This window comes from Bubalus bubalis, chromosome 9, assembly GCF_019923935.1.
Source record: "Bubalus bubalis isolate 160015118507 breed Murrah chromosome 9, NDDB_SH_1, whole genome shotgun sequence".
NCBI lineage: Eukaryota > Metazoa > Chordata > Mammalia > Artiodactyla > Bovidae > Bubalus > Bubalus bubalis.
The window spans coordinates 15792702-15820276 of NC_059165.1; the positions used below are offsets into that span (position 1 = coordinate 15792702).

Sequence of the window (27575 nt, forward strand, 5' to 3'; positions counted from 1 at the left end):
GTTCTGGATACCATGTAGCACTCACAACTAATTACAAGCAGTTATATAGAACTTTTAACGTGATAGCCCCAAGTTTGTATTTAATTCTATACTTGAATGTTCACATAACTTCAATTCTTGTGTAAGGGCAATCGAAGTTATTTCACTTTACAGATATATTATTTTTTACTGAACTTAAAAGGAGATAAGAGTTTGAGTTGTTAAAACTGCCAGTGATTCTCTTCTTTTTTTCCTGTCTGTTTTCACCTTTCATGCTGTCAATTTTGGAAACTGCACTCAGATACTTAGGCAAAGGAGCAACAAATTGTGTTGCCCTTCCTCCTGATCCTCACATTGGGCTTTTAGTGATGACTTCAATAATTAATCTTGTTTCTCAGAAAGACATTGGAAAATGATTTTTGGCTGGACTCCATGAGTAGAAAAGGCTATGAACAATGTTCCATCTGCTTGTCCATCTGCCAGTAACATAGCTGTTTGTGGTGGCTGATTACTAATACTTGGCTTAATTGTGCAATTGCTGTGTTTTATTTATAAGATTTTGAGAAAAGTGAAGAGAAATGAATAGCTGAGATTTTCTCATCCTAAAAAAAGTGCCCTTTGCCACCATAGTTAATATTTTTATTTATTTTTTGAGCTTGTCCACTGAGTCTTACTTCCTTCAATAAATAGGGATTTTTCACACTTTCATAATTAGTTTTTTGGTATCCTTGAACTCAGAAAGTAAAACTCCTTTGAATTACCAGATATATTTGCTATGTTATACATTTGCTAGTTCTTTTTTTTAAATTTGAGGGAGATCAAGCAAAACCTAAATTTATGATAATCAACCGAGAGAGATTTACTGACTTTAATGGTTTGGTTTTTATTTAAATAGACAAACACAAAAAGCATAATTTAAAAGATCCAGTATTAAAGGTAAATTTTAACGGTCCTGGATAATTTATTGATTTATTTATGGGATTTCTGCTGCTTCTAAGAAAAATGATAAAGAGTACCAAAGAAATGTTTGCACAGTTTCTGTCACTTAAAACAATTCCTTCTCCTTCCCCTCTTCCTTTCTTCTTAAAAAGGAGGTAATAAGATTTAAGATGGTTAGTAAATTCAATAAAGCATTTGCTGCATTTAATTAAGGAACTAAAGACTGTATATATGTACACTTTCCTGTTTTAATTGTATGTAGTAGTGAGGGAGATAAATGCCATGCTTTTTGGAAATAATTTTTAAGCATCGCAGTTTCTTTTTTTAGGGCTCTGCAGCATCGAGCTGATGTATCTTGCCTTTGGAAGCTAGTTGGGGACGCTTGTACCACTCTGTCTGCTGTCTCACCATCTAAAGTGAATGTCAGTGTCTTAGGAGTCCTTCTTGGTCAGAAAGAAGGAAAACAAGTATTAAAGAAAAATGAGCTCCTCCATCTTGGAGGAAGGTAATTTACAAAGATGGTCATTTGATGACATTCAAATTAAATTAGAACGTCATAACAAAATATAACATTCACTTTTATATTTCCATAGATGTTACGGTCGTGCATTAAAACTGATGTCTACATCTAATACGTGGTGTGACCTTGGAATTAATTATTATCGCCAAGCGCAACATCTAGCAGACACAGGCAGCAACTCAGATGACCTTCAAGAGTTGCTGGAGAAATCTATGCATGTATGATTTTGAGAAATTTTTTATAAACTTTAAAAAAAAAAACTAAGGTCTTTTCTAAAAGATGCTTTTGATAAAGTAAATACTAGAGTGTTTTCACATAAACTCAGTTATCTATATATAAATGCTGATATTCCGAGAAATAAAAATGCATCTAATTTTACTTTTCAGTGTCTGAAAAAAGCTGTGAGACTTGACAGTAATAATCACTTATACTGGAATGCTCTTGGTGTAGTTTCCTGTTATAGTGGTAAGAATTGAGTTAACACTTCAATATTTTTAGATTGTTTTAAACAATAGTTGAGTTTTATGAAAGTCTGTATTTTTCAGGTATTGGAAATTATGCCCTTGCTCAGCACTGTTTCATCAAATCAATCCAGTCAGAACAAATTGTGAGTGTTCTGTGTCTCTGTCTGAAAAAGAACATCGAAATGTCGTGTTAATAATTTTCTGAGACTGCCAAGTAGACAAGGGACCTAATTTTATTTGTTTTTTTAGAATGCTGTTGCATGGACCAACTTGGGAGTGTTATACCTTGCAAAAGAAAAAATTGAGGTAAATACTATATTGTCTGCTTTGTTGTAGTCTAAGTAAAGAACATTTTCTGTGTATGATCTTTTCATAATAATTAAGCTTCTTATGGAGAAATACTTTGCACATTGTTAATTTATCTAGCGTTCTCGCTGATATGCTAGATGTTGGATAGCATTTACTTTACTATATTGAACATTGAATGTGTAAGATTTGTTTTCCTTTCCATGTCCCGAGAAATTTCTGGTTTTATAATTACATTGTATTTTCATTTAGAGGTTAAAACAATTTTATTATGAATTATTTGGGTGTTTTTCTTTTTATCTTTCATAAACGTCTTGAGTGGGATGATGAAGTAAGGGCAATGATTAGTACTCTTTAGAAACTTAAATTTAACCCTTGCTTTGGTGATTTAGATTCACCTTTAACAGATATTAATCCCTTTATATGTATGGTGTACTTTGTCATACTCGAACAATTGTATCTTAGAGAATTGGAGTACAGTAATGGGGAGCCTGTTTGTGGGTCTTGTTTGCTTCTCTGATGGCTCAGTTGGTAAAGAATCCACCTGCAATGCAGGAGAGCTTGGTTTGATTCCTGGGTCAGGAAGATCCGCTTGAGAAGGGATAGGCTATTCACTCCAGTGTTTTTGGGCTTTCCTGGTGGCTCAACTGGTAAAGAATCTGCCTGCAGTGTGGGAGGCCTGGGTTTGATCCCCACATTGAGAAGATCCCCTGGAGAAGGGAAAGGCTACCCACTCCAGTGTTCTGGCCTGGAGAATTCCATGGGCTATACAGTCCATGGGGTCGCAAAGAGTGGGACACAACTGAGCGACTTTCACTTTCAGAAGTTTCCATGCATCTGTAGATAATAGCAATCTATACTGTTTTGTGTTTCAGCCAGTATATTGAATACCATCCTTTAAAAATAGCTCAGTGATATTCTCAGGGATACATGAAGTCTCTGCAAAGACTGCTTTGGAAGACTATAAATAAAGTGAAGAAAAATACTAATTTGGATCTTAAAATATGTGAAAATATTTTTTAAAAATTTAAGCAAAGCCAAGTTTTAGTTAATAAGCTATGACTGTGGTTTTATGGTAGTGTTGCCTGTGAGCCTACGTTCTCGTAAGGAAGAAAAGACAATATCAGCCATGCAGAGATTATTGGGAAAACAGTGTAAAGCAACATGCAATAAGCTATTCTTCATAGCAGAAAAAAGGAAAAAAACATGTGATTTTAAGTGTCTAAGTGGGGTGTCTTGAAAGTTTCCTAAATGCTTAGTGCAGATTTATGTTGGCCATTCCTTTACACCCACTAGCAGTTCTCAGACCGCACTGGTTGTTATTAATAGTTTTATGTTCCCAGTTAAGTCAAGGCAAGGGGAATAGATACAGTCTTCTCTAAGGATTTCCACTAAACCTGTATTGTGTTAGTCGCTCAGTCATGTCTGAGTCTTTGTGACCCATGGACTGTAGCCCTCCAGGCTCCTCTGTCCATGGGATTCTCCAACCAAGAATACTGCAGTGGGTTGCCATTTCCTTCTCCAGGGGATCTTCCCAACCCAGGGATTGAATCCAGGTCTCCTGTACTGCAGGCAGACGATTTACCGTCTAAGCCATCTAGGAGGCCCTCCATTAAACCTGTGGATTAGCAAATAGCTGGGTGATCGACTGAAAATTTTGCAGACAAGAGGTAGACACCTGCAGAACTCCCAAGCCTGTAGAGAAATCCGTTGTATCCAGAACTCTTTTGCACATGCTCAGTTGCTGAATTGTGTCCAAGTCTTTACAACCCCATAGACTGCAGAGTGCCAGACTCCCGTCCATGTAATTCTCCAGACAAGAATACTGGAGTGTGTTGCCATTTCCTCCTCCAGGGGATCTTCCTGACCCAGGGATCAAACCCATGTATCTTGCATTATCAGCCAGATTCTTTACCACTGAGCCACCTGGGAAGCCTCCAGAGCTCTTTTTAGGACTAGGTATTTAAGACATTGTTTTAGTGTTGCTGCACGTGCACGTGCAAATTGTGCTTAAACAGTGAAGTTTTAATTCTCTGTTTCATTTCTATTTATGTTTACAAGTCTGATTTTTCTTAATCTCTTATGCTTTTTTAATATAAGCAATTTAATATTAGATTTATAAACTGACTATTTTTTGTCTTTTTTTCCTAGCAAGCTCATGAAGCTTTCAAAATGGCTCAGTCCCTTGATCCATCTTATTTAATGTGCTGGATTGGACAAGTAAGATACATAGCATATAGTTATTAATAACCTGTGATACAAATAACCTATTAATAGAAAGTGGTATCAGTTCAGTTCAGTTCAGTCGCTCAGTCATGTCCGACTCTTTGTGACCCCATAGACCCAAAAAGTTTAGATTTCGTACTGCCAAATAGGAATCAAGTTACTAGTCTGAGTCTGTCATAGACTAATTGTTTTAACTTATCAACTGCTGGATTTCACTTTTCACACCTGGAGAAGAAGGGGATTGGTCTGAGTGGCCTCCTGGGTTTTGAGTCTTTCAGTTCAGAGAATAGTGGGAGCATCACCCATATTAGAAAATCAGTAATCAGTGATTCAGTTCAGTACAGTTCAGTCGCTCAGTCATGTCTGACTCTCTGTGACCCAATGGACCGCAGCACGCCAGGCCTCCCAGTCCATCACCAACTCCCGGAGTTCACTCAACCTCATGTCCATTGAGTCAGTGATGCCATCCAACCATCAAATCCTCTGTTGTCCCCTTTTCCTCCCGCCTTCAGTCTTTTCCAGCATCAGGGTCTTTTCACATGAGTCAGCTCTTTGCATCAGGTGACCAAAGTATTGGAGTTTCAGCTTCAGCATCAGTGCTTCGAGTGAAAAATCAGGACTGACTGATCTCCTTTAGGATTGGCTGGTTGGATCTTCTTGCAGTCCAAGGGACTCTCAAGAGTCTTCTCCAACACCACACTTCAAAAGCATCAATTCTTTGGCGTTCAGCTTTCTTCACAGTCCAACTTTCACATCCATACATGACTACTGGGAAAACCATTACCTTGGCTAGATGGACCTTTGTTGGCAAAGTAATGTCTCTGCTTTTGAATATGTTGTCTAGGTTGGTCATAACTTTCTTTCAAGGAGTAAGTGTCTTTTAATTTCATGGCCGCAGTCACCATCTACAGTGATTTTGGAGCCCCCCAAAATAGTCAGCCACTGTTTCCACTGTTTCCCCATCTATTTCCCATGAAGTGATGGGACCAGATGCCATGATCTTCGTTTTCTGAATGTTGAGCTTTAAGCCAACTTTTTCACTCTCCTCTTTCACTTTCATCAAGAGGCTTTTTAGTTCCTCTTCACTTTCTGCCATAAGGGTGGTGTCATCTGCATATCTGAGGTTATTGATATTTCTCCCAGCAATCTTGATTCCGGCTTGTGCTTCTTCCTGCCCAGCGTTTCTCATGATGTACTCTGCATATAAGCTAAATAAGCAGGGTGACAATGTACAGCCTTGACGTACTCCTTTTCCTATTTGGAACCGTCTGTTGTTCCATGTCCAGTTCTAACTGTTGCTTCCTGACCTGCATACAGGTTTCTCAAGAGGCAGGTCAGGTGGTCTGGTATTCCCATCTCTATCAGAATTTTCCACAGTTTATTGTGGTCCACACAGTCAAAGGCTTTGGCTAGTCAGTAAAGCAGAAGTAGATGTTTTTCTGGAACTCTCTTGCTTTTTCGATGATCCGGCGGATGTTGGCAATTTGATCTCTGGTTCCTCTGCCTTTTCTAAGACCAGCTTGAACATCTGGAAGTTCATGTTTCATGTACTTTTGAAGCCTGGCTTGGAGAATTTTGAGCATTACTTTACTACCATGTGCGATGAGTGCCATTGTGCAGTAGTTTGAGCATTCTTTGGCATTGCCTTTCTTAGGGTCTTGGAATGAAAACTGACCTTTTCCAGTCCTGTGGCCACTGCTGAGTTTTCCAAATTTGCTAGCATATTGATTGCAGCACTTTCACAGCATCATCTTTCAGGATTTGGAATAGTTCAACTGGAATTCTATCACCTCCACTAGCTTTGTTCGTAGTGATGCTTCCTAAGGCCCACTTGACTTCACATTCCAGGATGTCTGGCTCTAGGTGAGTGATCACCCCATCATGATTATCTTGGTCATGAAGATCTTTTTTGACAGTTCTGTGTATTCTTGCCACCTCTTCTTAATATCGTCTACTCTGTTAGGTCCATTTCTGTCCTTTATTGAGCCCAGCTTTGCATGAAATGTTCCCTTGGTATCTCTAGTTTTCTTGAAGAGATCTCTAGTCTTTCCCATTCTATTGTTTTCCTCTATTTCTTTGCACTGATCACTGAGGAAGGCTTTCTTATCTCTCCTTGCTAGTCTTTGGAACTTTGCATTCATATGGGTATATCTTTCCTTTTCTCCTTTGCGTTTTGCTTCTCTTTTTTTCACAGAAATTTGTCAGGCCTCCTCAGGCAGCCATTTTGCTTTTCTGCATTTCTTTTTGTTGGGGATGGTCTTGCTCCCTGTTTCCTGTATAATGTCATGAACCTCTGTCCATAGTTCATCAGGCACTCTGTCTATCAGATCTAGTCCCTTAAATCTATTTCTCACTTCCACTGTATAATCGTAAGGGATTTGATTTAGGTCATACCTACTAGGAGGTGGTCTAGTGGTTTTCCCTATTTTCTTCAATTTAAGCCTAAATTTGGCAATTAGGAATTCATGATCTTAGCCACAGTCAGCTCCCGGTCTTATTTTTGCTGACTGTATAGAGCCTCTCCATCTTTGGCTGCAAAGGATATAATAAATCTGATTTCGGTGTCGACCATCTGGTGATGTCCATGTGTAGAGTCTTCTCTTGTTTTGTTGGAAGAGGGTGTTTGCTATGACCAGTGCATTCTCTTGGCAAATCTATTAGCCTTTGCCCTACTTCATTCTCTACTCCATGGCCAAATTTGCCTGTTACTGCAGCTGTTTCTTGACTTCCTACTTTTGCATTCCAGTCCCCTATAATGAGAAGGACATCTTTTTTGGGTGTTAATTCTAAAAGGTCTTGTAGGTCTTCATAGAACTAACTGTTCAACTTCAGGTTCTTCAGCATTACTGGTTGAGACATAGACTTGGATTATCATGATATTGAATGGTTTGCCTTGGAAATGAACAGAGATCATTCTGTCGTTTTGAGATTGCATCCAAGTACTGCATTTCAGACTCTTCTGTTGACCATGATGGCTACTTCATTTCTTCTAAGGGATTCCTGCCCACAGTAGTAGATATAATGGTCATCTGAGTTAAATTGACCCATTCCCATCCATTTTAGTTTGCTGGTTCCTAGAATGTTGACGTTCACTCTTGCCATCTCCTGTTTGACCACTTCCAATTTGCCTTGATTCATGAACCTAATATTCCAGGTTCCTATGAAATATTGCTCTTTACAGCATCTGACTTTGCTTCTATCACCAGTCACACCCACAACTGGGTGTTGTTTTTGTTTTGGCTCTGTCTCTTCATTCTTTCTGATTTCTCCACTGATCTCCAGTAGCATATAGGGCACCTACTGAACTGGGGAGTTCATCTTTCAGTGTCCTATCTTTTTGCCTTTTCATACTGTTCATGGGGTTCTCAAGGCAAGAATACTGAAGTGATTTTCCATTCCCTTCTCCAGTGGACCACATTTTGTCTGCTTCTGTTAGGTCCATACCATTTCTGCCCTTTATTGTGCCTCATTTTACTAAAACTCAAAACCCAAGGAAGAGCGTGAGGTGAACATTCTGAGTACTTTAACGCATGTATGTCTTTACATTCATTCATATCAGTGATTCGTAGTCAGTGATTAGGTATTTTCTATTGTATTTTGGCTTTTGGGTCTGATTCTAGTTAATTGAATGGGTGAAGCTCCCAGTTAGAAAAGGCAAACTCCTGTTCCCATTAGCTGTGGTAGCATTTGAGAACAGTGGGTTACCACAGTAATCTCTGTGTAAGGTTTTGGGCCCTGGGGGCCCAAGAATTTGCATTTCTAACTACTCCCAAGTGAGGACAATGCTGCTGGTCCAGGGACTTCACTCTGAGTAGCACTGATGGAGGTCAGTAGATCTTAGGTGCTCCTCAGAGTCACTTAAGTATTTTTTTTTTTAATCTTTAAATTATTTTTGGCCTTACAAATAATTTGTTTCAGGAGATAAGTAGTAGATTTAATTAAAATGATAATGATAGAGTGAAGCTTAATATTAATTTCTTAGTTAGTAGTGCATGATAATTAAAAAAACCCTGCTTTCTTATAAAAGATAGATGAGCTTGAAATTAATTTTAACTATCATAAAGTCTTACTATTTGAAATCCTGAGGCAGTTTTAAAAATAAACATGTTGAGACTCTACCCAGATCGATGGAAGCTAGATTTCTAGGGGTGAGATCTCCTTTTTAAAAAGTTTTCCAGTTGAATCTTAGGTGACCCTGTGATTAACCAAGTACCTGTATGAATTGATGGGCTGGTGCGGGGGCGCGCTGGGTAGTAAAGGGAGAAGGTAGCATAACTTTATCAGGATTCTGAAGAATTTCATGTGGATTATTCCACCACTGTCTGATTGCAATGGAGTTCTTCAAGTGTCTATCAGCTTAAAGGCTCATTTAACAAGTCATTCTGGTCCTCTGAGCCATGGAATGTGGTAGTCAAGATTGAAAAAGAAATTAACTTTGCTTTTAAGCACAGTTAGAAAACACCTTTGGTTCCTCCAAAAACTTGTTTATTGTTATTAGTAGTAGTAGTATTCCTTTTGAACATATTAAGATCCTCTTTTTTCCTTTTATAGGCTCTAATTGCAGAGACAGTTGGAAGTTATGACACCATGGATCTCTTCAGGCACACTACAGAACTCAGTATGCACGTAAGAATTTGAGCATTCTTCAGAATTCATTAATGAATAAACTTTTAATTACCCTTGTTGAGAAAACAAATACATGGTGATGTCAGATGCTGATGATAGCAGTTGTCTCTACTCTTTGTTCTTTCTTGAAAAATAGATAAACTCATTAAAGAACTTCAAGAGCTGATGAAGACATGACTTTGGGATCTAATAGATGCAGTAGTCATGCAGAATAGAAACAGACTCAAAAAAAAAGTAAACTGAGATAAACACTAGACTTAGTTGACATTTTTAGATTATTTATGAAAGCGTTTAGAAATCTTTTGATTGGTCATTATTTGTTTGACCTAGGGGAATGATGCTGAGAATCATACCAAACCATCAGGAGGGACTCTGTTTTCTCCTCTTTATTTATCCCACTTATTCCTCTACTTAGGTTTGAGGCAAGTGATTTAAATATATTCTTAGTTGTGTTGTATCATAGTGACCTTTTATTTAAAGGCTCTTAATAGCTGACTTAGATGACGAAGATCCGATATTTATTGTATTGAAATACATTGTTTTGTTTCTTAATTTTTCTTGGCAGATTTATTACTCTGTGTCTGCTTGTTTGTCTTTTCTTACAGACTGAGGGAGCAATAGGTTATGCGTATTGGGTCTGTACAACATTGCAAGATAAGAGCAACAGAGACACAGAGCTGTACCGGTATAACATCCTCCAGATGAATGCAATTCCAGCAGCACAAGTGGTCTTGAGTAAATACGTGGGTACGGCACCTGTTATATAGCAAGATATATGAATAATTGTTGAGATAATTTAAAGAATTTAAAGTTAATTCCAAATTAAATATTAGTTCTTAAGACATGAATTTGCCCTTTTCTCCCCATGAACAAGTATGAAGAAATCAGGTAAACTGAAAACCAGAAGAGAAATGCAGCATCATTGTAATCTGCAGGCTGGTAATACTCTGCCTGCACTGAGCCTGGGGCACTTGAGGAGAAGGCAGTTCGTTTGTAAACGTCAGCACTTTGAGACATTAACGTGTTATGCAGTGTGCCCAAATGAGTGACTTGAATGAATACCTCCTAGAGCCTTGCTGAGAAAATGTAGGATCAGAGATTTTACTGATAGGTTTCCTTACAGAATGGGAAACATTTGTGAAGGATTTTACATAGAGGTAAACTGATGCTGAAGCTGAAACTCCAAAACTTTGGCCACCTGATGCAAAGAACTGACTCATTTGAAAAGACTCTGATGCTGGGAAAGATTGAAGGCGGGAGGAGAAGGGGATGACAGAGGGTGAGATGGTTGGATGGCGTCACCGATTCAATGGACATGAGTTTGAGTAAACTCCAGGAGTTGGTGATGGACAGGGAGGCCTGGCGTGCTGCAGTCCATGGGGTTGCAGAGTTGGACACGACTGAGTGACTGAACTGAACTGAAAGATTTAGCTTTCTGCAAAATTCAAATGCCTAGAACAATGAACTTTCTCTGACAGTCGTACATAGCTAGGTTTTTGAGTCTCTGAGGGAGCTGTGTCATATACTCATTTAGCAAATTCAACTATATGTGCTTGGCCAAAAACTATATTAATTTAGAAGCAGAAAGGTGAGAAAGCGGGGATAAGAAAAATGGAGATATCATCTGTCGCTGACTGTTGGCTTCAGCGTGAGTGTGGATGAAGGGCCTGAATCTCCTCATTCACTTTGACTCAGTTTGGTTACCTTCTCCTTGTGAGATGACTTAAAAATTTTTCAAGAATCACTTTGTGTGATTTTCATCTTATACTGTGAACCTAACTATCACATAAGATGGGATTGTGCTCCACTTTGTTAAACAGCTCAATAAGAGATTTGAAGGCTTGCTTCCCAGCACAAGTTAAGTTGAGTAGTTCATAATTCAGGTGCATTTCTTTTTCCTTTGTACACTTCCTTTATAGTTTTATGATGTTTTTTGACATTAGAATTTAAAATACTGCATTGAAAGTGCCCAAATCATCTTCTCTTTCTAGTGCACAACACTGATTGTTTTTTTTTTTTTAAAAAGTGCATAGAAACTGGAACAGAATCACCAAGATAAATTGTTGCTAAATCTAATCAAGGAAGGTTTATGTGATTAGCCAAAGAACTGAATTTCCTTATAATTTAGATGACTAGTTTTAACATGAACTCTGATTTTAAATTGTTATACCTTTGGGAATAAAAATGTATTTAAACTTTGAAACATGAATAGAAGCCACATGTAACTATAGATACTATTCAATAATTTAAAAGAGTTATAGAATGATTACTGGTATTTTATAGTCAAGATAAACTCAACTTCTATTCTTAGCAATGCACGTGACCTCAGGAAATAATCTACTGTTTAAAGTATCGAAAAACTTGAAAACAAAAGTAATGTTTTTACAAATACAACCATTATGCACATATTGAGAAAAGATGTTTTTGGATTTCCAGAGAGAATTCAGAATTATGCTCCAGCTTTCACAATGTTGGGTTACTTAAATGAGCATCTACAGCTGAAGAAGGAAGCAGCAAATGCATACCACAGGTAAAGGCTCCCTTAAATTTAAACGTGGTCCTTCTTGGTCAGTTGGCCAGTAGAGCCTCATTTTCTTGAAGAAGGTACGAATAAAATGTTCTGATTCCTTTCCTGACCTTTCATTATTTATTATTACTGCATTTTGAAGATGAAAAAATACAGTTGTAAATTTTCAACTGTGTTTTGGTTTCTGTTGCTCAACCTGAGAGAGAGAGAAGAAAAAAAATAAAACCAAACAAAAAACCCTCTCAGATTTGTTTTAGAAAAATCTGTCCATTTATAGTTTGTCTTGCTTTATTAAATACATGGATTTATTCAGATAAGAAGTGAGATTTCAGAAATGAAAAGAAATTATGTGTTTGTTTAAATCATTTTAATGTTGACTACATAGTGTTTCATTCAGTAAATATTTGTTGAACTGCTGCTGTGTGTCACGCAGTGTCCTTGGCCGTGGCAATTTAGCAGTGAATTAAAACTAACGTAGGCTCAGTTCTCATGGAGCTCATTTCTGGTGGGGGTGAGGTACATGGTAAGCTAATAGACATCTATGATGGTAACAATTGCTAAGAAAGGAAATCAGAGAAGAGTAAAAGGCCAGACAGTGGAGGGGCAGTGGATTTGAGGTGGGTGTAAGAGGTAGGTTTCCTGAGCAGGCAGTTGAGGTCTGGCCTAGTTGAGGGTGGCCATAAGTCATTTGGTCCTCAGGGAGAGAGCATTCCAGGCAGAGGGAACAGCAGGAGCAAGTGTTCTGAAGCAGGAGCGGCCTTGACATTGGGGAAACCAGGACAGTGTGTGCGAGGGAGACGACCAGCCCGGAGAGTGATGGGAAATGAAATTAACCTGAGGTTTTTCTTCGCTGCAAATTCACTGATCTGTGAATGAGAAAATCACACTGATCTCATGGGTACTAGATTAAAACTTAAAAAAAAACCTGAATGCCTAACTTCTGAGGTACATCATTGCCCTAAATCAATAGAAACCTGTCAGATAAAAAATAATCATGGTATCCCAGATGCTTTGCCATCCTTGTGTGGCTCTCTCTGTAGTTCACAGAAGTGGTCACTAGATGGTACTGAAGGCTGTAGTTATTTCGCCAGGTGTGTGCGGGAAGGTGTGTGTGCGGGAAGGTGTGTGTGGGGGAGGTGTGTGTGTGTGGGGCAGGTGTGTGTGTGGGGGGAGGTGTATGTGTGGGGAGGTGTGTGTTGAGGGGAGGTATGTGTGGGGAGGTGTGTGCAGAGGAGGTGTGTGCGGGGAAGGTGTATGTGGGGGAGGTGTGCGGGGAGGTGTGTGTTGAGGGGAGATGTATGTGGGGAGGTGTGTGCACTGGAGGTGTGTGTGCAGGGGAGGTGTGTGTGGGGGGAGGTGTGTGTGATGAGAGGTGTGTGTTGGGGGGAGGTGTGTGTTGGGGGGAGGTGTGTGCTGGGGAGGTGTGTGTGGGGAGGTGTGTGTGCTTAGAGGTGTGTATGGGGAAGTGTGTGTGGGGGGGGAGGTTTGTGTGTGGGGGAGGTGTGTGTGTGGGGAGGTGTGTGTGTGGGGAGGTGTGTGTGTGGGGAGGTGTGTGTGCAGGGAGGTGTGTATGGGGAGAGGTGTGTGTGGGGGTGAGGTGTGTGTGTGAGGGGGAGGTGTGTTTGTGTGGGGGAGAGGTATGCGTGTGGGAGGTATGTGTGGGGGAGGTGTGTGTGTTGGGGGAGGTGTGTGTTGGGGGGAGGTGTGTGTGTGGGGAGGTGTGTGTGCGGAGAGGTGTGTGTGGGGGGAGGTGTGTGTGTGTATGTAGGGAGAGGCGTGTGTGTGTGGAGGGGAGGCGTGTGTGTGGGGGAGAGGTGTATGAAAACCCACAATACTATTTCTTTCACCACTACAGTAAAGTTACCAATAAAGAAACTAGAAATTTGATAGAATACAAGGAACAGGATTTTTAAACAGAGAAATATGCCGTGCTCTGTCACTTCAGTCATGTCCAACACTTTGCCATCCTATGGACTGAAGCCCACCAGGCTCCTCTGTCCATGGGATTGTCCTGGCAAGAATACTGGAGGGGGTTGCCGTGCCCTTCTCCAGGGGATTTTCCTGACCCAGGGATGGAACTCCCGTCTCATTAGGTCTCCTGCATTGGCAGCCCGGTTCTTTACCACCAGTGCCGCCTGGGATCAGATCAGTCGCTCAGTCGTGTCCGACTCTTTGCGACCCCAAGAATCGCAGCACGCCAGGCCTCCCTGTCCATCACCAGCTCCCGGAGTTCACTCAGACTCACGTCCATCAAGTCAGTGATGCCATCCAGCCATCTCATCCTCGGTCATCCCCTTCTCCTCCTGCCCCCAATCCCTCCCAGCATCAGAGTCTTTTCCAATGAGTCAACTCTTCGCATGAGGTGGCCAAAGTACTGGAGTTTCAGCTTTAGCATCATTCCTTCCAAAGAAATCCCAGGGCTGATCTCCTTCAGAATGGACTGGTTGGATCTCCTTGCAGTCCAAGGGACTCTCAAGAGTCTTCTCCAACACCACAGTTCAAAAGCATCAATTCTTCGGTGCTCAGCCACCTGGGAAGCCCCTTGTAAATGGAGAGGTAACCATTCCCTTCTCCAGGGGATCTTCCCGACCCAGGGATTGAACCTGGGTCTCCTACATTGCAGGTGGATTCTTTACCGTCAGAGCCACCAGGGAAACCAAAACAGAGAAACTAGGCAGCTTTAGAATGCTTGCTCCTTTTTCTGGTATACGTTTTAATCACAAATACTGCAAGTCTAACATTGGTTATACATTTTGGCTAAAATGGCAACTCCACAGTCATCTAGGCTTCCCTGATAGCTCAGTTGGTAAAGAATCCGCCTGCAATGCAAGAGACCCCAGTTAGATTCCTGGGTCAGGAAGATCCACTAGAGAAGGGATAAGCTACCCATTCCAGTATTCATGGGCTTCCCTTGTGGCTCAGTTGGTAAAGAATCCGTCTGCAGTGTGGGAGGCCTGGGTTCAACCCCTGGGTTGGGAAGATCCTCTGGAGAAGGGAAAGGCTACCCACTCCTGTATTCTGGCCTGGAGAATTCCATGGACTGTATAGTCCATTGGATCACAAAGAGTTGGACACGAGTGAGCAACTTTCACTTCACTTCACAGTCACCTGGATATACACCACTCATTCTTGACTTATACCACTCTTATTTTCTGCCTTAAACAAGTGTTTGTGACTTGAAATTACAAATTAGGTAATAATATAACTGCAGGTATAGTTTTTACTATGACAGTTAGTTTACTATTACTATTTCTATAATACTGCCTTGTTTTTCATGTAATGTCAGAGGCATTAAAAGCTTTTCTTGGATATTTCTTCCTGGCTAATCTTTAAACAGAAAAACAGAAGAAAAAAAAAAGTATTATTAAATATCCAACTCCTTTAGTTGTTGAGACACTTTCCTGCTTGCCCAAAGGAGACTGAGCATGAGAAGGTAAACGGGCTGTCAGCATGTTGTTATATTATTCTAAACCTCTCAGGACTCCTGATGACTCGTTCCCTTCTCTGAATTCAGGATTGCCTGAATGTCTTTCTGTACGTAACAGGTAAAGGCATATGAAAGCACTCAATTTCCTAAGTCCCTACCTCGAACTACTAATATATAAATAATTTTAAGAGGGTACTATGTACATCAAATTCTATGTACTTCAAACATGTCAAAACTGTAAAACATTGACACAATTGTTTCCCACATTTGGATTAAATTTTCTGGAATATTTAAAACTCAAGTATGATAAGTGATTTCACATATCAAGAGGCCATTTCATTATTAACAGTCTAAAATCTACTAAGTGCTTTTGTGGTACCAATTTAATAAAATATAAATAAGCTATTATGGAACTAGTTAAATAATGAAAACAAAAATCTGTAGATTGTTAAGGAGGAAGAGTGAAAGAATGCTATTGCACGTAGATAATTTTAAATGCTTTGTCCTTTTTTTTTTAAAGGGCAATTTTGTTGTTACAGACTGCAGAAGACCCAGATGCTTATTATGTTACAGTAAGAAATTATGGCAGATTGTTATGGTAAGCATATTTTTCCCCATTGATTTTGTGGATCTGTTAGGTTTTTCTGGTGAAGGCTGTGGAGCTATTGAGTGATGCCCAGTCTCTAGAAGAGTGGGGCGAGTGTAAATGAGCACAGTGATGACGTCCGCCCAGGGTGCATCATTCCTACCGTCCCAAGCTGTATTAACAGTTTCCAGTCCCAGCCCCAGTGTCCTTTGGGAGGAGCAGGTTCAGAACCGAGGCTTGTGAACTAGACAGAAGAGGCAGTCACTCTTTCTGATAGCAGAAGCCTAGTTAGTTGAAAGTGGATTAGATTTATTCTGATTTGGTGTCTGTTCTTAAACTGGGAGTGGGATTAAGGGTCCAGAAACCCTTTTGAGATAGTACACAAAAATTTTTGTCTGTGCATTTTGAGGATGGCGAGGGAGCAATATAATTTTCTTTAGATTCTCAGTGACTTCTGACTTCAAAAAAGATTTTTAAAAAAGGTGGGAAACCAGTTGTTTCAGAGGTTAGAACTAGGTCTGGACAATAGGAGTGTTAATGGGAGGATGGTTTGGGGCTCAAGTTAAGGAGACTCACCTCAAATTGAGAGCTGCCCCCAAAACTGAATGTTCCTGTTTGAAGCACCTTATTTATTAGACCTATGGTTTGGTATTTTGGTATTAGTACCTACATCTTTTTAAGGAGCTACACAGTAAAAATCAGAGGTAGCCAGTTCTTTTATAACCGTCTAACTGAATCATATCTGGTATCTGTAGATAGAAAATTTTCCCCATTTTAATTGTTTTTCCTTTTAATTTCTTTAAACTGTGTGTTTAGGAGTTGATAGAACTGTCACTTCCAAGATTTTGTTGTTAGAAGCTGTATGGAATAAAGTATCTGTTTGCTTTACTTAGATGGTTCATATAATGTAACTATTTTAGAGGAAAATTTATACCTCCCATCAAAAATAGGTCCTCTGATTTCTTTTTAACTTGTTTTTATTATGAAATATATTAAACATGCAAAATACAGTAATAGAGTATGGAGCATGATTCGGTGAATAGTTACGCTTCACATAGCACAGATCTTAAAATTCTGTTGATAGGCTTCAGGTTTCCTTAAAAAGAAAAAAAGTTACAAATAAAGTTGAAGCCCTTGTGTCCTCCTCCAGTCTTTTCTCTATAAAAGTAATCAAATGTTTGAAGATGGTGTTCATTAAAAAAATATTCTTAAAATACATGTGTGTATCCATAAACACCTAAGGTAGTTCGCTTCCCTTCATTAAATATTTGTCAAAATTTGTGTTTGATTTTTAAATTCTTTTACCTTCATAAAATTAATTTTAGAAGCAAATATTGCCCATATTTTTAGGTCTCAGCCACTCTTCCAAGATTAAAAAGATTTCCAAAAACACATTAAAAATAGAAGCAAGCTTCTGAATATAGTGATACATACCAGAAATAAGAGTCTCAAAGGTACAGTGTGTCTATTCCAGGTGGTGGCAGCATCTCTTTATTTTTAAATAAACAAAAGGTTTTTTTGTTGTTGTTGTTATTAAAAGGCATTCTACTTTAGTATTATACGTTGCAGTTTTTACTTTAATTCATATTAAATACAGAGAAGATAATGTTTGATTTTGTCTGTGGAATTTTAGTATATCTATATGCCCTTCAAAAAAAATGGATGTGCAGTTTACACAAAGGCTGGGCTCGATTATGACTTGCTAAACTTCTCAAAGATGCTAAACCCATGGTCACAGGGTAATTTTGAGCTAATGTATTAAGCTTAAAAATTATTGTGAAGGTCAACTGGAAATTATTTTTATAACTTAAGAGTTTAATTCAAGTTTATTTAAAAAAAAAAGACCAGTTTATTAAAAAAAAAAAGACAGTTCAGCAGAGCTGTTCATTTTCACATATAATTTAAAAGAAGCAAAGTGTGAAGTTAAATCCCTCTGGTATATCCTATTTGAAAAAACTGATATGCCTTCTATTTTAATATAAGTCTTTTCTGCAGCTTTAACACTGAGAGATGAAGTAGGTTAAGTTGTTAAAAGAAACTTAGTATAATTATATTTCTGTATTTTGATGATATAAGCCAAAATGATTTTTGATATTAAAAGTAAGTTATGTTTTGCTTCTTAGTTCCATTGGTGAATATGATAAAGCTATCCAGGCTTTTAAGTCAACACCCCTTGAGGAGTTAGAAGACATCATAGGTTTCGCATTAGCTTTATTTATGAAGGGTCTGTATAAGGAGAGCAGCAAAGGTAAGTATGTTGTGTAAAGCTTAAGGATACATCCTACTTTTCCAGAGCTGAGAATTTCAATCATAATGAGCTTATACATAGAAAGGTATAATACTAAGATGTTGGTCGGGATTGTAGTGTTCATTAAAAATCTGACAAGAGATATGATAATAGGTACTTTTTATCTGTTCCTTCATTTAGTACATGATGATGAATAGTTCTTTTAGCAGTGTTATGAACTGAATGTTGCCTTTATTATTTAGATGAGGAAACTGAGACCCAAGATCGCAAATGGCCTTCCCTGATAGCTCAGTTGGTAAAGAATCCACCTGCAATGCAGGAGACCCTGATTCAGTTCCTGGGTCGGGAAGATCCCCTGAAGTAGGGATAGGCTACCCACTCCAGTTTTCTTGGGCTTCACTGGTGGCTCAGCTAGTAAAGAATCCGCCTGCAGTACAGGAGACCTGGGTTCGATTCCTGGGTTGGGAAGATCCCTGGAGAAGGGAAAGGCTACCCACTCCAGTATTCTGGCCTGGAGAATTCCATGGACTGTATAGTCCATGGGGTTGCAAAGAGTCAGACACAACTATACACTACACTATACACATGACTTTCACTTTCACTGAAAGCAAGTATTTACTACTCCACGGTGTTTCCGGGTACTTTTCTGGTGAACAAAGACCTCAAACATTGTTTGTGATAATATATTAATATTTTGGCTTCTCCAAAAATGCTTTTGAGTGCATTTTCCCATGTATGGGCCCAGCCTATGTGTGTGTGCAGCTCATTTTAAGAACTGCTTAATGGAGTTGCTTGTTTCTTCATGGAAATTTGGGTGAAAGCTCAATGACTGTAGGCCTCCACTTCTTTTGAAGATAGTGACTCAGACTTGCCTATAGATTCCAAAGATGAGAATTGAGGAATATCACATGATAATCTTAATGATATTCCCAGAATCACCTTGGAACAGTTAAACCAAGTTAGATTATTATAAAATTTTATTCCGTTCACTTGAGATCAAGGACATAATAAGATACAATTTTAGTTAGACCGTTTTAAAAAATAAGATTAGGAAAGGAAAAATCCCATCATTTGTCATTCAGGATTGCTTTTTATTGTTTTGTTTTTGTTTCCAATTCTGTGTAACAGCGTATGAGAGAGCCTTGACTATTGTTGAATCAGAGCAAGACAAAGCTCATGTCTTGACAGCTCTGGCGATAGCGGAGTATAAACAAGGAAAAATGGACGTAGCCAAGACACTGCTATTCAAATGGTATGTATAGTCGACATCAACACTCAAATGACCAGATACTTAAAAATATTGGGTTAAAATTGGAAGCAACGTACAATGAATTTCTTAATGTTTTAGGAACTTTTTGGTGAACAGAAGGGATCAGACCCACCTGGTTAGCTAGAGATCATGGCTTCATTCAGTTCTTCAAAACCATCCTGTACTCTGTGTGTATTATTTATTTTTTTAAAACAGTAATTGATCAGCTGTTCTCTTGCTGCTGCTGCTGCTGCTGCTAAGTCGCTTCAGTCATGTCCGACTGTGCGACCCCAGAGACGGCAGCCCACCAGGCTCCCCCATCCCTGGGATTCTCCAGGCAAGAACACTGGAGTGGGTTGCCATTTCCTTCTCCAGTGCATGAAAGTGAAAAGTGAAAGTGAAGTCGCTCAGTCATGCCCGACTCTTCGCGACCCCATGGACTGCAGCCTACCAGGCTCCCCTGTCCATGGGATTTTCCAGGCAAGAGTACTGGAGTGGGATGCCATTGCCTTCTCCAAGCTGTTCTCTTAGGATTATAAAATTTTAATGAAGGCAGTCATAACTGGCTTGTTTTCAGCCCAGTGGGTTTACAAAGAGATTGTGTTTCCTCTTCCCTTTTCAGGTTAACCTGATAAAGTTAATTTAAAGTTGAGTCTAAAGAAAGTATATGTACCAGTATAACTTGTAACTATTTCTGTATTTTGGAGATAATTTAATAGTAGTCTCTGATATATGTGGTTGTTTATAAGGTACTTTTTGACTTTTTGAAAATTTTTTTGAGAAAGTTGACCTTAATTCCTTAAAAAGCAGTAGATGATTAATGTATGCTATTGGCCAGTGGTTATCAGTGAGGGCTCTATTGACATTTTTAGTACAGATTTTTAGTACAGATCTTCATAGTACAGAAATTTTCCACCCCTTGTAGGAAGATCATATCTCTGTTCCCATCACACTAATTGCTTTCTTCATTCATTGTGAAAACCAAAAAAGTGCCTTCATGAGTCTCCAAATTATGCTTTCCTACAAAGATAGGGGCACAAGGATTATTAGATGGTAACTAGGTCAAGATGACTTCTTATAGGATAAGGTTTGTTTTTGTTTATTCATTGTGATACTTTTGTCTCATCCTGATTAAAGTAATTTTCTTGTATAATAAGTAAGCAATTCATTCTCCTTCTCTTAGCTATTTTGAGAAAACCAGTCAGAATTTAAAAAATCTTGTCACTTTACATGGATACACTCATGTTCAGAAGACCCAAATTTGCAAATAGCTTGGGAAAAAGAATTATGTGTGTTTTAAGTTGCTTCAGTCATGTCCAGCTCTTCGGACCCCATGGATTGTAGCTTGCCAGGCTCCTCTGTCCGTGGGATTCTCCAGGCAAGAATACTGTAGTGGGTTGCCATGCCTTCCTCCAGGGGATCTTCACGACCCAGGAATTAAATTCTTCATTTCTTATGTCCCCCGCGTTAGGAAACGTGTTCTTTACCACTGATGCCACCTGGGAAGCCCCCAAAAGAATCATAGATGCTAATATATTGCTGCAAATTATCAAGAGCAAAAGTAACCCCAAATTAGATATGATTAGATTAATCTTGGGCTTCCCTGGTGGCTCAGTTGGTAAAGAATCCACCTGCAATGCGGAAGACCTGGGTTCAAACCCTGGGTTGAGAAGATCCCCTGGAGAAGGGAATGGCTACCCACTCCAGTATTTTGGCCTGGTGAATTCCATGGACTTTACAGTCCATGGGGTCGCAAAGAGCTGGACATGACTTACTGACTTTCACTCAGATTAATATTGGGTTACTATTTAAAACAGTAACCAAACCATTTTGAACATTGAAGAAAGTAGAGAAAAATAATAGAATATTATTATTTTCTCATTCTCTTGTGAGGGAAGGCCTTTACCTCCTTTTTTGTGTGTTACTGAATCCCTGACTAAGTAGTTTATATGATCTGTGTTTCTTTCTTTTTGGTTCTCTGTGTGTCATCTTTCAAACTGCTCCCTTTCCTGCCCCTTGGATTCTGTTCTCTGACTGACATTCTGTGAAAAATTAGGATTCCAGTTCTTTATTGATCTTGTTTGGCATTCATATCTTGGGAACTAAGCAGTCTCCTAGGTGCTTAAGGGGAATAGGCATAAGTTCAATATATAAGGGGAAAAAATCTGATTACCAGCATCATAGAATTTATGATATAAATAATTACATGTAAAATCCATAGCACGTGGTACAGGACAGCTTGCAGGTCTGTGCATTCAGCACATGTGAGCCTAATGGGATGTGGTCATTCCAGTAATAATTTAGATTTTGTATATTAATAAATATTAGAGTAGTAAGGGGTTTTCCCTTTTGAACCAAGACACATATTAGAATGTCTTCTTTTGTTGTTAGTTGTTGTTCAGTCACCTAGTTGAGTCTGGCTCTTTGCAATCCCATGGACTGCAGCATACCAGTCCTCTCTGTCCCTCACCATCTTCCGGAGTTTGCCCACGTTCATGCCCATTGCATCAGTGATGCCATCCAATCATCTCATCCTCTGTTGCCCCCTTCTCCTCCCACCCTCAATCTTTCCCAGCATCAGGGTCTTTTCCAGTGAGTCGGCTCTTTGCATCAGGTGGCCAGAGTATTGGAGCTTCAGCTTCAGCATCAGTCCTTCTAATGAATATTCAGGACTGATTTCCTTTAAGATTGACTGGTTTGATCTCCTTGTTGTCCAGCTTACAGTTTGGGTTATTTGTATTGATGGAAATGACTTACTGAATGATACCATTCCATATTCGGATGCCTCCATTAACCTTTATGGTAAAAAGAGTTCCTGTGGATTCTTTAAGTTTAATCCAGAGCTGCCCATGAAAATTCATGATTTTGTACCTGTTTTTCAAAGTCAGATTCTAAACAATTTATCCTCCCACCCCAATAATAGAAAGGCATAGTGGTAGGTGTGTGATATTTTGTAATGTTGTAAGTATTTCTATTATATTTTAATGAATTTTGTTCTACAGATTTTTAAAAATTCCTTTGTTTTGTTACAGTACACATTCATAATTATTATTAGAAGTTCTATTAAGTTTGTAAAGAGCTTGTTTTCTTCATTTAAATTAATAAGGATTCCTAACATTAGTGACTTTTACCTCCATAAAATTTCACAGTTGAAGAAGGAAAAGAAAAATTGGATGCTTACATACAAAATTTAAATTCTCCTTCAATTATAAATATGCTCGCTTGGAATATGGTGGATATAGGTTGTATTTGTACTTACATATACTAGCTCTGGTTTCAAATACCACAGAGCAGCAAGACAGACTGTTTTTGCAAATGATAAAAATCAGATCTTAGATTAAGGATTTTTCTTTATTATTCATACCTTTTAGGATTTTACTGAAATCAAAAAATTTTAGCAAATTATTTTAATTATTTACCTAGAACTGTGAGACCCAAAGAGACTGTGCTGTGTATTTGTTTCTAAATGTAGATAAAATGACCAGAAAAGAAATTCGGCTACTGATGCTCTATAAAGGCCCTTGGTACCTTCTAACTGCTTTAGAAATTCAGGGAAGTTACGGTTCCTAGAAACCATGGAACTTAGTTTTATATTTATCATAGAGCTGGGCTGTAGTTTGGTGAATCTGTAAGTACACTGTTTTTTTCAGCTGTTCAGTGTGTTCTAATAGCTACAGACTATTGTACTCATGGCTAATAAGTAATTAAAAATACATTTACAGCTCTATCTTAAAGGAACCAACAACGGAAAGCCTTCAAGCCCTGTGTGCTCTCGGATTGGCAATGCAGGATGCTACACTGTCAAAGGCTGCACTTAATGAGTTACTGAAGCACAGCAAACCGAACAGTGATTATCAGAGGAGCCTTCTTACTTCAGCCATCTGTGCCCTGCAAGGCCGCAGTGTGGCAGTGCAGAGACAAGCATCCAGAGCTGTTCACAGGTAAATTCTGTACTTGTGAACTTGGTGTCCCGTTGTCCTTGATGAGATTGTCTTTGCTGTTTAGACCTTATTAAGATTATTTGCGTGCGTGCTAAGTCACTTCAGTTGTGTCTGACTCTTTGCGACCCCATGGACTGTAGCCCACCAGGCTCCTCTGTCCGTGGGATTCTCTGGGCAAGAATACTGGAGTGGGTTGCTATGCCCTCCTCCGGGGGATCTTCCCAATTAAGATTATACAACGAAGTAATTGAGTATATTTGGAAACCAGGTTGTGGTTTTATGAAACTGTATATTGGACGAGGTAATTGACAGTTTTTTCATGTCTAGTGATTTAAATACAAAATTCAGTGATAAAGAACAGAAAATTTTCCTTTATTCAGATTAAGGCCCAAATCTTTTTTTGTATGAAAATCCTTACAAACTCTCAAGTTGGTGATATTGTCAGTTTGTTATTTGATACTGTTCAGTTTAATGGTTTTAGGAATTTTTTGGCCACTCAGCATTCATTAATATATTCAAAATTTGGAAAATAAAAAGCTTTTATCATTAGTCATAGTGGTTATTTGTTTTATTTTCAACAGAAAAGTGTTATATCTGTAGTTTATTTTCCTTCCATAATTCTGATCTCTGTGTTTTCTTTGAATGTGACATACTAAATTTCTTTAACCTTTTCTGATTGGATCTCATGGCTCTGTATTCATCACATTGCTGATTTTTCTTTCTTATTTTAATAAAGAGATAAAATATTCTTTCCAAAAATTCAGACACTTCCAAGCATATGTGGACAATTAATTTGAACTTGTTTTAGATGTTTAAAAGATTTTTATTTTTCTGGAATTGAGCTGCAGGAGTTGCTTGTATATTTTTGAGATTAGTTGTTTGTCAGTTGCTTCATTTGCTATTATTTTCTCCCATTCTGAAGGCTGTCTTTTCACCTTGCTTATAGTTTCTTTTGTTGTGCAGAAGCTTTTAATTTTAATTGGATCCCGTTTGTTTATTTTTGCTTTTATTTCCAATATTCTGGGAGGTGGGTCATAGAGGATCCTGCTGTGATGTATGTCGGAGAGTGTTTTGCCTATGTTCTCCTCTAGGAGTTTTATAGTTTCTGGTCTTATGTTTAGATCTTTAATCCATTGAGTTTATTTTTGTGTATGATGTTAGAAAGTGTTCCAGTTTCATTCTTTTACAAGTGGTTGACCAGTTTTCCCAGCACCACTTGTTAAAGAGATTCTCTTTTCTCCATTGTATATTCTTGCCTCCTTTGTCAAAGATAAGGTGTCCATAGGTACATGGGTTTATCTCGGGGCTTTCTATTTTGTAATAAATGATCCAATCAAAAAATGGGCCAAAGAACTAAATAGATATTTCTCCAAAGAAGACATACAGATGGCTAACAAACACATGAAAAGATGCTCAACATCACTCATTATCAGAGAAATGCAAATCAAAACCACTATGAGGTACCATTTCACGCCAGTCAGAATGGCTGCGATCCAAAAGTCTACAAGTAATAAATGCTGGAGAGGGTGTGGAGAAAAGGGAACCCTCTTCCACTGTTGGTGGGAATGCAAACTAGTACAGCCACTATGGAGAACAGTGTGGAGATTCCTTAAAAAACTGGAAATAGACCTGCCTTATGATCCAGCAGTCCCACTGCTGGGCATACACACTGAGGAAACCAGAATTGAAAGAGACACGTGTACCCCAATGTTCATCGCAGCACTGTTTATAATAGCCAGGACATGGAAGCAACCTAGATGTCCATCAGCAGATGAATGGATAAGAAAGCTGTGGTACATATACACAATGGAGTATTACTCAGCCATTAAAAAGAATACATTTAAATCAGTTCTAATGAGGTAGATGAAACTGGAGCCGATTATACAGAGTGAAGCAAGCCAGAAAGAAAAACACCAATACAGGATACTAACACATATATATGGAATTTAGAAAGATGGTAACGCTAGCCCTGTATGCGAGACAGCAAAAGAGACACAGATATATAGAACAGTCTTTTGGACTCTGTCGGGTGGGGGATGATTTGGGAGAATGGCATTGAAACATATATAATATCATATAAGAAACAAATTGCCAGTCCAGGTTTGATGCAGGATACAGGATGCTTGGGGCTGGTGCACTGGGATGACCCAGAGGGATGGTACGGGGAGGGAGGTGGGAGGGGAGTTCAGGATTGGGAACACGTGTACACCCATGGCGGATTCATGTTGATGTATGGCAAAACCAATACAATATTGTAAAGTAATTAGCCTCTAATTAAATAAATTAAAAAAAAAGATTTTTAACTTAGGTACTAAATAAAATGTTGATTTTTTTTTTTTTTTTTTTGGTACTTTTTGTGGTTAAAGTAACTCCTGTCTCTAAGCCCTCTGCTTTTGATGATTGTTACAGTAACCCAGCTGATCCTGCTCTTTGGTCCCTGTTGTCCCGAGTGGTTGCCCAGTATACTCAACGAAATGCAAAGGTGAGTAATGTTCTAACTTCTGACCAAAGGTAAAGTAGCTTAGTTTGTAATATGTAATTTTAAAGTATTGCTGTTATCATTCTGGAAAATAATTAATACAACGAGGGAGTTCTGTTATTTAATGAAGTTGTTTATTAGTTATTCAGCAAGTAGTACACTGAGTTTCTTCCATGTACTATTGTGCTGCTGGGGTGTTATGGAATATACAAAGAAGGAGGTGGGCTTTTTTGAACATATATAGATTAAGTTGGGCTTCCCTGATGGCTCAGACAGTAAAGAATCTGCCTGTAATGCAGGAGACCTGGGTTTGATCCCTGGGTTGGGAAGATCCCCTGGAGGAGGGCAGGGCAACCCACTCCAGTATTCTTGCCTGGAGAATCCCAATGGACAGAGGAGCCTGGTGGGCTACAGTCCATGGTGTCTTGAAGCGTTGGACACGACTTATCGACTAAGCACAGCTCATAGTTCGGAAGCATTGCTATTGTGTTTCAGAATACCCCCAAATAATTTTATTTAAGTTTCTTAAAGATAAGAAAATAACAACTAGAACAGCGCTTATGTCTAAAAATATAAGGCTAAATATGAAGTCACTGATGTTCCATAAAAGGGATTTTCACTGTTGTTAGTTCATAACAGCAAGGTATTTTCAGGAGTCAGTAAAGTATTTTGTTAATTTCTATAGTTAATATGGCCTTTTATACTTTACATAACTAGTTAGTAAACATAATAGTAGTAACTACTATGTTTTGAACACTTACTACATCTAGTAACTCCAATATCTGAAGTCTAGTACATCTGTTTTTGTTTGTTATTTCTGTTGGTTTCATACTGGCCTTGTTTGTTGATTGTATAAACTTGAAGATTATTTGTGGAAATAATTTGAGGCCTACCTAGTATTAAGGTATGTTTCTGTGGAAAGAAGTTGTACTTTTTAATGCCAGTACTTGGGAGCCCCACCAATTTGGAACCACCTTAAAGAAGGTTTATAGCTTGAGCTTTCTGGACCATACAGGCTACTGTGTGCCTGGGTTTTCAGGGTCATTTGAATCCTGGTCTAGTTCTGATTCACCTTGTAGCCCCTTGGCCAGGAGTGGGGGAATCTCAGCTTATTTTGATGCAGGTTTCCTATATACTTGCTCCTTGTGTGAATCCTGGGCTCTAATTTCTCACCTACAAGTCCTTCAAACTGAAAATTAAAATTTTTTAGGAACTGCAAACTGACTTCCTTCACTTATACCTCTGTGGATTTCAGTTTTCCCTTTTAGTTTTGGCTTGATAAGTCCTTAATATCTTGTCAGCTAGCCAGTGCTTTTAAGAATACATGCTTCTTATATTTTATCCCAGTGCTTATTAAACTTTAACGTGAAATGAAATTACCCTATACTTTTGTTTAAACCTAATTCAGTAGATGTGGCATGGGGCCTGATATTCTGCATTTCTGACAGCCTCCCAGAGAACGTCAGTTCTGCCGGTATACAGGCCACACTTTGAGTAGCAAGGTTTTATCCTACAGTTTGTTATTTTCAGTGAATGTTTTGTTCCAAGAACCTGAAAGACCATCATTATTAGACTCTGGAATTAAGTATTTACATTCCAACTACTGTGCTTGGCATTTTTATCTGTCTTGTCATTTAATCTCAAAAGCATTATGAAGTAGCTGGAATTAAGTTCATTTTGTAGAGGAGGGTCCTTGAGACATAAAGATTCAATAACTTGAGCAAAATCACAGTTAGTAGTTGTGATGAATCATTTCAGACCTTCCTCGTGAACCTTCTTTTTTTAAAATTCATCTTCTATTTGTTTTATATTGACATGTTTTTTAAAATATTTGTGATACATTTATTTTAAATAAGTGTAAAATTATTAAGTTTAAATTTAAATTAAGTGTAAATTTATTACGTTTAAAAATAAATTTTTAAATATTTTAAAAAATATTTGTGATACACTTAATGATGTAAAATGAAGTATGCATTAGAGTATACTTCTAATTTAAAATGAGATCATTCTTACAACTTACTTTACCAGGTGAAACATCTAATTGAATTTTTAAAAATT

At 38.5% G+C, this 27575-nt stretch overlaps 1 protein-coding gene across 4 annotated transcripts in view; it reads left to right on the forward strand.

Moving 5' to 3' along the window:
- The window catches only part of TTC37 (tetratricopeptide repeat domain 37), a 104643-nt gene that overhangs the window by 40058 nt on the left and 37010 nt on the right, over positions 1-27575 (forward strand). For all 4 annotated transcript variants that reach the window (XM_045166806.1, XM_045166807.1, XM_045166805.1 and 1 more), the window contains 14 exons: positions 1247-1423; positions 1512-1656; positions 1825-1903; positions 1984-2045; positions 2152-2208; positions 4360-4428; positions 8986-9060; positions 9666-9807; positions 11497-11590; positions 15535-15612; positions 17724-17848; positions 18977-19100; positions 22820-23038; positions 25448-25520. In XM_045166806.1, the coding sequence (XP_045022741.1) occupies positions 1247-1423; positions 1512-1656; positions 1825-1903; positions 1984-2045; positions 2152-2208; positions 4360-4428; positions 8986-9060; positions 9666-9807; positions 11497-11590; positions 15535-15612; positions 17724-17848; positions 18977-19100; positions 22820-23038; positions 25448-25520 (1519 nt within the window). The remainder of the gene's footprint in view (positions 1-1246; positions 1424-1511; positions 1657-1824; positions 1904-1983; positions 2046-2151; positions 2209-4359; positions 4429-8985; positions 9061-9665; positions 9808-11496; positions 11591-15534; positions 15613-17723; positions 17849-18976; positions 19101-22819; positions 23039-25447; positions 25521-27575) is intronic.